Source organism: Pleurodeles waltl, chromosome 1_2 (assembly GCF_031143425.1).
Source record: "Pleurodeles waltl isolate 20211129_DDA chromosome 1_2, aPleWal1.hap1.20221129, whole genome shotgun sequence".
Classification (NCBI taxonomy): Eukaryota; Metazoa; Chordata; class Amphibia; order Caudata; family Salamandridae; genus Pleurodeles; species Pleurodeles waltl.
Window position 1 is genome coordinate 1,339,720,805 of NC_090437.1, and position 11,059 is coordinate 1,339,731,863.

An 11,059-nucleotide genomic window follows, 5' to 3' on the forward strand; every position below is an offset into this window, starting at 1 on the left:
TCCTTTATGAAGCTTCCGAAATGATGGCACCTAAAGCTTCTTTAAAATGATAAGATTACATTTGGACTATAGACCTCATGATCTGTACCATGTACCCATCCCCGTATAAGGAACTATTGCAATAATACAAGATAAGGTGCATGGGGGCATGGCAGGTCACACAAGGAGTCCTGTAGAGGTGGCTCCCACACTTGCAACAGGGGCAGCACCAGAGAGTGCAGCGTGTGAGAACATGCACGAGTATTTTAAAGTGGCAGCCACCGGTGTTTTCATGACTGACCTGGGAACAGTACTCTTACAACTGAACTGGGGTCACAAATGCGGAAGGCAACTACTTTGTGTGCGGAGGGGCTCCTTGTGAAAGAGACAAATGCTGCCACTGACAGTGAAATTAGCCAATGACTGGAGTGGGATGTCTCAGTGCCCTGTGCTTGTGCTGCAGTGGGCAGAAGACAGGCGTGAATGACCCAACAGACCAGTGTATGAAGAAGGATGGATGAAAGCCCCTATCAGAATGTATGTTACATATATAAAAGTTCTAAAATCTGAAGGTCCTGTAACACTGTATTTATCAAAGAAAGCTGAAATGGTGACTAAGGAAACAGAAACAGGAGAGATATCACCGCAAGAAAAATACACTTAGAAATGCAAAAGCTTCGCTTGAACTCTCAACAGCACCCAGGAACTGGCAGAGATGCATCTGTCCTGGGTTTTGGAAAGAGGGCTGGGTACGCGTGTGCACTAGCATGCATCTCCCTTATCTTCACTTGTACTGGTTCCTCTCTTCTGAGCCTGTGTGAACTTTAATACATTCAGAATTATTTATATTTTTACCTTGGCACCATCATACCATCATACCATTGTTGCCCACAATATGCTAGGAACTGCATACCTGCATTATGACAACATGGCAGCATAGTGCCATGGATGCTCACTATAAGTCAAGAGCTACCTGCATACTGCCTGGACCACCCTTATTCCCTAGGTGGGCACCACCGTGACAACCACAATAGGACAAGAATGGCTTCCGTTCTTTCAGGACCAGCATTGTGCCAGAGAGCGAGAGAGGGGCGTGGTTATCCATGGATGCCCACAATATGCCAGAAATTACCACTGTTTTGTAAGGTCCTCCATTATGCTGAGGATGAAACCATCACAACATGGAGGCCTGCAGCGCCAATACATAAACCCATTCTACAAAGACCACTATTTGTTCTTGCACATTGACAAGAAATAACACCAGTACGCAAGGGACATCATCCAGCCAACGGTTTGCATCGCGCATCATGCAAGGACCATACTTTATCGGGGAGCAACACAAAAACCCATAAGTTGCCATGAAAAGCCACAATTATGTGAGGTCCGGTTTCACCAGGGTTGACATCATGCCATGGATATCACATGGTTTGCCAAAAAATACTACTACTATGCAAGGGTACCATTTTATCAAGCACAGACGAGTGGTATTACGTCACGTATTGACACATAACTACCAGCTCTGCACCAGGGCCAGCATGTTATCAGAGGGGGACATCATGCCATGGATGCCACAGATTCCCAGGAATTATCCCATTACGGAAGAGGTGACGTTTTACCAGGTGTGGGCAATCTGTATCATTCCATGGGAGCATGTTCATGGCTTGCACTAGTGACAAGTAGGGTTCTTGGGTAGTTACTGCAGCCTAATGGGAGGGTCTAGGGAATTCTATCACTTTAGTAACTCTTCTGTGAAGTGGAATCAGCTGATTCTGAAAGGGAGAGTGAAAGGAAGTGTAACTGGAGAAGTGGAAACTTCACTCCAGATATGCAAGGAATTGGACACCTACTGAAATGGAAATTTGGATTATAATCCTCCAATCTCTGGCCACAAATGTATATCCTCCCTTAGTCATAGGATGGTCATGTCATTAGATTTCTATCCAATAACTCTAGAATTTCGCAGAAGAACACAAGTGTCTGATGTTTTTGGAGAGTGAATGTGACCTGAAGGGACATAGGGGATGCCTTACAATCCTGGCGGAGAAGCAGCCACAGAAGGAGGAAAATCGAATTACTGATTGATCAGAAAACATAGCTGCAAATGTAACTACAGGGACACCCACTATAGATACAGAACCAGACTCTTGTGAGGGATTTTGTAACAAATTGAACAGAAACCAAAGCAAAATCATTAATCTGAGGTGCAAATCTTTAGAGGAGCAAGTGAGAAGAAGGGAGTCCCAGGCCAGAAGGAGATCCTGGGAATAAAACAACCTGGCTAAGGCACATGGTCTGGAAATCTCTTGGGACAACCAGTGCATGCGGAAGGCATAAACAGCAGCAATCAGGGTTGTGTTGCTGCTCTTCACCAGAACTGAGTCAATGAGTGATGTCTAATAGTAATTAAATGTGGGGGTGGAGCCAGCAGCACGTTCTCAAAGTGAGATTGTGGCAATCGTATGACAGGTCACCGGGATGGTCAGGTAATGACGAATATACGGCAAGAGAGGGGTCCCAAGATCACGGCTGATGCTCCTGACTGGTAAAGATGTACACAAAGGAGAGGAGACTCTTCCACACTCACCTTCAGGTGATACGACACCAACACCTTCCCATACTTCTTCTTCCAACAATCCTCTCCAACCTTCTTCAGGATGCGAAGACTGTCACGTCGGCGCCCTCCATCATCATCAATCTTTTCAAGCAGCACTCGTTCAACGCGCGAGAAAGAATATCTGACCAGTGCAAGCAAAGCAGAACAAGTTCTTACAACTTACATCATACAATAAGCATGTTCAGACCTTTTAATCTGTCCTGAGAGAGTCAGATCTCTTTCAACTTTTCCATATCACCAACATTTGAATATCTCAGGCACAACTCTTGTACATCAAGCTACACAACTCTTGTACATCTAGCTACACAACTCTTGTACATCTAGCTACACAACTCTCGTACATCTAGCTACCCATGTAGAAAGCAGGGCCACCCCTGAGACCACTATTACAGGAGGAAGACCCCAGTAAAGGCACTATTCACCGAGACCACCCTCACTCTGGTTGGGACCTGAAGACTATTTGAGTTGTCTCTATTGGTACACACCTAGCTGGGAACTTAGGCCAGCAAATGTAGGATTGGTAACCTATACCTCTTTTAAAAGAAAGCATTTTAGAGGGAAGTTCTTTCTCTCCATTGGTGCCAAGTGGTACAATTAATATCCCTTCCCACAGCCTTTTGCCATGCCTAGGAAGGCTGAAAGGCCAGTACCTCAATATCTGCAGCTAAGGTGCTTTGTGTTCTTAGCACCTGTCTCGGTGCCCCTTCTCATGTTTCTACCTACTTCCTGCCCCCCTCTCTCTCTGACCCTGTCTTGGTGTCCCCAGGTAGAGTGTGTAAACATTCTACTTTGTTTAGTGTCAGTAAACAGTATCACAACTTTCCACATGAATTCCTCAGGTAGCATTTGGACTAGCAAACTCAGTGGGTTTGAGCTTGTGCTGCTGAGCTTGTTATACATCCTGCATATCACAAGTGTGAATCCACGGTGAGCTAACACAGATTTTCATCCTCCCAGTGTAGATAACGAGTGTAAGATTAAGTTGGGTAATGGTAATTCCTGGTATTTGGCAGACCTATTAAACTGTAAAACAGCAGCGAGGGCAATCTAAGAAAACTGTAGTCTTTATTATTTTGAAACACCAAATATACACAGTAATGGAAGACATGAACCGGCTTTGTTTTAACAAACCACCATGGTTGTTCTTCTGTTCTCAATCAGTTATGCTACTCTTTCTTGGGCTAAATAGGCTATTAGTTTGAGAGGATGTGCGTCATACCCAAGTAATAAGTCCCAAAATCCTACAAGGTTAAACACAGTTTAATTGATTTAAACATGGGCTCAAGCCCTGGTAGCTATGGCATAGAATGGACAGGTTTAACTTTGGAAAATGTGCTAAGTATTTAGCAACACCAAAAAGACAAAGCATAACACAACAGACAGGGAAGGCCTGTACCAGCTCTCTTCTAAAGAAAGTAAAACTGTTTCTTCCAGTAAACAACTTCAGAACTGCTGTTCAAGCCCTTGCACTCTCGCATCTCGATGGTTGCAAAACCCTACTCCATGGTGTCCCAGACCGTGCACTTGCTCTCCTAAAGGGCATCATAGAGGCCACAGCACCTTTCATCAAGGGCCTGAAGAAATATGTCCTCATCACCCCTATGCTGATGGAACTTCATTGGCTATTTACGTCTACCCACGCCATCTTTAAAATCCTTGTATGAGTCGGGCTTGCTTACTTGCTGCGTGAAAGTCACAAATGACTTCAGTGCCCCCATGACTCTCAGAAGTATCCAGCTGTCACTGATTAGGGGAGAGAGGAGCACACTTCACACAAAGCTTCCTCCATAAGGAGGCTGGGGTAGTTTGGCCTGGAATGATTATTTCAGTAGAAGGGGTTTGAGAGAGCACACTGAGGATCAGGAGGAAAACAGACATAGGTGAAGTCCTATCTGAAGTGTCTGAGCCCCACTGTCACCTCTGTTACTCCCAATATTAACCCGCCGACACATTTCATTGATGAATGTTGCTTCTCTGTCCCACTGCAGGGATATCTTGTGCACTCAGCACCAACCAAGCCAATACCAAGGCTGGAAAGCTGTTAATGTGAGTGGAGTGCGGTGGATACTAGAGACCTGTCTTTCTACGCAGTGGGGGGACCTTGGACCGCCTTCCTTTTCGTGGGAGTAGCAAAATGGAGAACCAAAGCCACATCACAGGCCCCTGTAAAGGCAAGAACCCTTCCCTTGTCAAGTTACTCTTCTTCCAGTCCATCTCCTACCTCCAGTATAGTGGGTGCTTGGCCACCAGGTCCACGCCAGTGGCCTTGATGTCATGGATCTTCTCTGGAGACGGCCAGGGCTTTCCCTCACGCGGCCATGGGATGTTGCACCAGCCAAAGGGATTCTTGATGAGCGGCACCAGGTCCACACTGATCTGCTTCGGGTCCACACTGATCTGCTTCGGGTCCACACTGATCTGCTTCGGGTAGTAGGGCATTGTGAGAGTGACGGCGGGTGTCCCCTGCTGCAGTGGCCGGACTGTCACTGAACCAAGATAGCAGGAATGTGGGGGGGGGAGAAGATACAGTAGTTCAAATATGGAGGTACAATCAAGGGTCTGCAATACATCTCCTCTTCCCAGACTCCTCCTGCTACCGTAAATGTATGCTTATGTACATATACTTATAGTCATGATCAGCATATATATTTATTCATTGAAAAAAAAAAACAGTTACAGGGACACTATAGTTAGGTTCTGATTTTACACACACAAAACCATTAAAATTCAACAGTTACCTCACCCCACTCCAAAACACCTTAATCCACCCCACACCAATCTAATCCACCCCACACCAATCTAATCCACCCCACACCAATCCAATTCACCTCACACTAATCCAATTCACCCCACTCCAAGCCAATCTACCCCTCTCCAATCCAATCCACCCCACTCTACTCCAATCCACCCCACAACCTGAATCCACTCCAACCCACTCGACGCAATTCCACCCTTGTCCACTCTACAACACTCTGCCACTGAACCACCGAACTCTACTCCCCTCTACTCAACTGTATGATACTCTGCTCTACCTACTTCACTCTATGACATTCAAACAAACCCACTCTACAACACTCGACTCCCCCACTGTACTCTGACACTCCATGATGAGCAGCAGCCACACTGGTGTACAACAAGTACAACTATCTCACAGGGTGGCAGGGGAGTGCCCATAATACTGCCTCCTTCGAGGGGCCTGGCGGGAGCTGGGGAAGAAAGCAAGTCTCTTGGGCCCTAAAAAAAACAGCAATGCCCACTCGCCCACCTTCCCAATGCGACTCTGTTGGTGGTGGTGAGTGGTGTGACACGACTGCCTGGCTGTATTAGCGGCCTGTCGAGGGTGCTGTTTGTCCCTCTGTGGGTCACTGTTGGTCAGCCCTCTCCTGCCCTTCAATCGACTCTTTCCACACATTCTTTCGCATCTGCGAACGTGGGGATATCGCACCTGTCCCGACAGGTATCTGGGCGCCTTTTACGCATGACTCTAGATGGTGCGCGACTTTTACGCATGACTGTAGATGGTGCGCGCCTTTTACGCATGACTGTAGATGGTGCGCGCCTTTTACGCATGACTGTAGATGGTGCGCGCCTTTTACGCATGACTGTAGATGGTGCGCGCCTTTTACGCATGACTGTAGATGGTGCGCGCCTTTAACGCATGACTCTAGATGGTGCGCGCCTTTAACGCATGCCGGTAGATGGTGCGCGCCTTTTACGCATGACTCTAGATGGTGCGCGCCTTTTACGCATGACTCTAGATGGTGCGCGCCTTTTACGCTTGACTCTAGATGGTGCGCGCCTTTTACGCATGACTCTAATGGTGCGCGTCTTACCTGCTGTGGAGCTGTTGGCGCTACGGACGAGCTCCCTGAAGGCACCTATCACTTTGCCAGGGCTCAGCAGGCCCACTCGGGCATAAAGAAAAGGATAAAAATAAGAATACCAGAAAAGGGCATACGATGCAAAAGAACTAAAAGAATTAGCCGCCCGTGGTAGCTCATCGACGGCAGTGACCCAGTCCTGCACGCCCGCGGTCCGCGCTCCATCCGACCACCAGTGGTTTCTGACCCCCACCGCCTGGAAGGAAGCATCGGGGGGCTGTTCACTTAACCACGTCAGATGGGCCGCCAGGAGCAAGGAGAGGGCCGGGAGGGCGAGCACCGGCACCAGGAAGTCGAACTCGTCGGGTTCGGACACCTGCGATGTAGCTGCCGGACCTCTGGGCGCTGGAGGCGAACCTGGCATCCTGGGCATGGACCTTCTCCAGGATGGGCTCCACCTGTTCCAGCACCCACTGCAGGGCTCGGAAGGTGTCCTCCCTGCGGATCAGGACTCGGTCCTTCAGGAAGGACTCCAGATACCAAGGGGCCAGGTGGCCCCAGACGCCCCCCTGCGCGCTCATGTCCAGGGCGGCCACAGACCCTAGAGGCGCCTCTTCCCGTTGTACTTCCTCTTGGCGCTCCCCGTCTGAATCTGCACCCCTGCTTCGGAGGGGGATCTCTCACTCAGCTGCTTCCTGCATGTCTCAGCTCGTGCGTCCGTCTCGCACTGCGCTAGCGGTCACAGCAACACAGCTTCAAACGAGGTGTTTAACCCCTTCCTGACAATGTTTAACCCCTTCGCTGCCGGGCCTCTTCCTTCTCAGGCGCCAGGGATTTTTTTTTAGCTATTTGGGGCAGTTGGCGCTTAGGCCCTCATAACATTTTGTCCACATAAGCTACACAAGCCAAATTTTAGTCCTTTTTTCCCCACATCCCAGGGATTCTAGAGGTACCCAGACTTTGTGGGTTACTGTGAGAAAGTAGCCTCTTTCTAGCCTTGTTACCCCCACTTTTGGCCTGTTTGTGAGTGTATGTCAGGGTGTTTTCACTGTCTCACTGGGATCCTGCTAGCCAGGGCCCAGTGCTCATAGTGAAAACCCTATGTTTTCAGTATGTTTGTTATGTGTCACTGGGACCCTGCTAGTCAGGACCCCAGTGCTCATAAGTTTGTGACCTATAGGTATGTGTTCCCTGTGTGGTGCCTAACTGTCTCTCTGAGGCTCTGCTAACCAGAACCTCAGTGGTTATGCTCTCTCATTTCTTTCAAATTGTCACTAACAGGCTAGTGACCAATTTCACCAATTTACATTGACATACTGGAACACCCTTATCATTCCCTAGTATATGGTACTGAGGTACCCAGGTTATTGGGGTTCCAGGAGATCCCTATGGGCTGCAGCATTTCTTTTGCCACCCATAGGGAGCTCTCACAATTCTTACACAGTCCTGCCACTGCAGCCGGAGTGAAATAACGTCCACGTTATTTCACAGCCATTTACCACTGCACTTAAGTAACTTATAAGTCACCTATATGTCTAACCTTTATCTGGTAAAGGTTGGGTGCTAAGTTACTTAGTGTGTGGGCACCCTGGCACTAGCCAAGATGCCCCCACATAGTTCAGGGCAAATTCCCCAGACGTTGTGAGTGCGGGGACACCATTACACGAGTGCACTATACATAGGTCACTACCTACTGTATGTATAGCATCACAATGGTAACTCCGAACATGGCCATGTAACATGTCTAAGATCAGGCAATTGTCACCCCAATGCCATTCTGGCATTGGGGAGACAATTCCATGATCCCCCGAGTCTCTAGCACAGACCCGGGTACTGCCAAACTGCCTTTCCCGGGGTTTCACTGCAGCTGCTGCTGCTGCCAACCCCTCAGACAGGTTTCTGCCCTCCTGGGGTCCAGCCAGGCTCGGCCCAGGAAGGCAGAACAAAGGACTTCCTCAGAGAGAGGGTGTTACACCCTCTCCCTTTGGTAAAAGGTGTCAGGGCTGGGGAGGAGTAGCCTCCCCTAGCCTCTGGAAATGCTTTGATGGGCACAGATGGTGCCCATCTCTGCATAAGCCAGTCTACACTGGTTCAGGGATCCCCCAGCCCTGCTCTGGCGCAAAACTAGACAAAGGAAAGGGGAGTGACCACTCCCCTGACCTGCACCTCCCAGGGGAGGTGCCCAGAGCTCCTCCAGTGTGCTCCAGACCTCTGCCATCTTGGAAACAGAGGTGCTGCTGGCACACTGGACTGCTCTGAGTGGCCAGTGCCAGCAGGTGACGTCAGAGACTCCTTCTGATAGGCTCTTACCTGTGTTGCTAGCCTATCCTCCTTCCTAGGTAGCCAAACCTCCTTTTCTGGCTATTTAGGGTCTCTGCTTTGGGGAATTCTTTAGATAACGAATGCAAGAGCTCATCAGAGTTCCTCTGCATCTCTCTCTTCACCTTCTGCCAAGGAATCAACCTCTGACTGCTCAGGACGCCTGCAAAACCGCAACAAAATAGCAAAGACGACTACTGCAACCTTGTATCGCTGATCCTGCTGCCTTCTCAACTGTTTTCCTGGTGGTGCATGCTGTGGGGGTAGTCTGCCTCCTCGCTGTACTAGAAGCTCCAAAGGAATCTCCCGTGGGTCGACGGAATCTTCCCCCTGCAACCGCAGGCACCAAAAGAACTGTATCACCGGTCCTCTGAGTCCCCTCTCAGCATGACGAGCGTGGTCCCTGGAACTCAGCAACTCTGTCCAAGTGACTCCCACAGTCCAGTGACTCTTCAGTCCAAGTTTGGTGGAGGTAAGTCTTTGCCTCCCCACGCTAGACTGCATTGCTGGGTACCGCGTGATTTGCAGCTGCTCCTGTGCACTCTTCCAGGATTTCCTTTCTGCACAGCCAAGCCTGGGTCCTCGACACTCTAACCTGCAGTGCACAACCTCCTGAGTTGTCCTCCGGCATCGTGGGATCTCCTTTTGTGACTTTGGGTGAGCTCTGGTTCACTCCTCTTCGTAGTGCCTGTTCCGGCACTTCTGCGGGTGCTGCCTGCTTCTGTGAGGGCTCCCTATCTTGCTGGGCGCCCCCTCTGTCTCCTCACGCAATTGGCGACATCCTGGTCCCTCCTGGGCCACAGCAGCATCCAAAAACCCTAACCGCGACCCTTGCAGCTAGCAAGGCTTGTTTGCGGTCTTTTCGCGTGGGAACACCTCTGTAAGCTTCTTCACGATGTGGGACATCCATCCTCCAAAGGGGAAGTTTCTAGCCCTCTTCGTTCTTGCAGAATCCACAGCTTCTACCATCCGGTGGCAGCTTCTTTGCACCCTCAGCTGGCATTTCTTGGGCATCTGCCCAATCTCGACTTTGTCGCGACTCTTGGACTTGGTCCCCTTGTTCCACAGGTACTCTCATCCGGAAATCCACTTTGGTTGCATTGCTGGTGTTGTTCTTCCTTGCAGAATTCCCCTATCACGACTTCTGTGCTCTCTGGGATAGGTGCACGTTACACCTACTTTTTAGGGTCTTGGGGTGGGCTATTTTTCTAACCCTCACTGTTTTCTTACAGTCCCAGCGACCCTCTACAAGCTCACATAGGTTTGGGGTCTATACGTTATTCGCATTCCACTTTTGGAGTATATGGTTTGTGTTGCCCCTACTGTATACCTATGTGCTCCCATTGCAATCTATTGTGATTATACATTGCTTGCATTACTTCCTTTTGCTACTATTGCATATTTTTTGTATTGTGTACATATATCTTGTGTATATTTGCTATCCTCATACTGAGGGTACTCACTGAGATACTTTTGGCATATTGTCATAAAAATAAAGTACCTTTATTTTTAGTATATCTGTGTATTGTGTTTTCTTATGATATTGTGCATATGACACCAGCGGTATAGTAGGAGCTTTGCATGTCTCCTAGTTCAGCCTAAGCTGCTCAGCTATAGCTACCTTCTATCAGCCTAAGCTGCTAGAAACACCTCTTCTACACTAATAAGGGATAACTGGACCTGGTGCAGAGTGTAAGTACCCCTTGATACCCACTACAAGCCAGGTCAGCCTCCTACATTGGTTGTGCAGCGGTGGGATAAGTACTTGCAACTACTTACCACTTTGTCATTTTGTACTTTTCATAAGAGAAAAATATACAAAACAAGTTCAGTGTATGTACACCTAAACAAAAAGTTTTGCTTTTCTTCTCTTACTCTATTGCTAAGTGCTGAAAAGTACCTTTAAAACTTTAAAAAAGTTCTAAAAAGTTGAAAAAGTTTTTTTCTGTTTCCTTAAAAGTCCTGAAACTTTTTCTTTCTTTTATCTGTCCCTAAACCGTTTTCTATCATGTCTGGTACAGGTCCTACTCTTGATCTGACCAGCACTGCTTATGATAACCTTAGCTGGAAAGGTGTAAGGAGTCTCTGCATTGATAGAGGTTTAGGGGTAGGGAAGAATCCCTCTAGAGAATTGTTGATTAACATGCTCATTGAATGATAAGGCCTTAGCTGGCACATCAGTTGAGAAGTTAGCAGATGCTTCACACTCTGATTCTGGGGCACCCTGTAGGAAAGTACCATCTTGCCTGGCATGTTACCCCCATTTTTCACTGTATATATGTTGTTTTAGTTGTATGTGTCACTGGGACCCTGGTAACCCAGGGCC

The 11,059-nt window shown here is 48.4% G+C and overlaps 1 protein-coding gene across 1 annotated transcript in view; it reads right to left on the reverse strand.

Annotated features, from left to right (window-relative positions):
- The window catches only part of LOC138296321 (protein mab-21-like 3), a 41,579-nt gene extending 34,496 nt beyond the window's left edge, over positions 1–7,083 (reverse strand). Inside the window, exons 1-3 of the mRNA XM_069235360.1 lie at positions 6,427–7,083; positions 4,815–5,079; positions 2,564–2,714 (exon numbers count right to left, since the gene is read on the reverse strand). Coding sequence (XP_069091461.1) covers positions 2,564–2,714; positions 4,815–5,079; positions 6,427–6,847 — 837 coding nt within the window. The 5' untranslated portion in view covers positions 6,848–7,083. The remainder of the gene's footprint in view (positions 1–2,563; positions 2,715–4,814; positions 5,080–6,426) is intronic.
- Between the last annotated feature and the right edge of the window lie 3,976 nt (positions 7,084–11,059).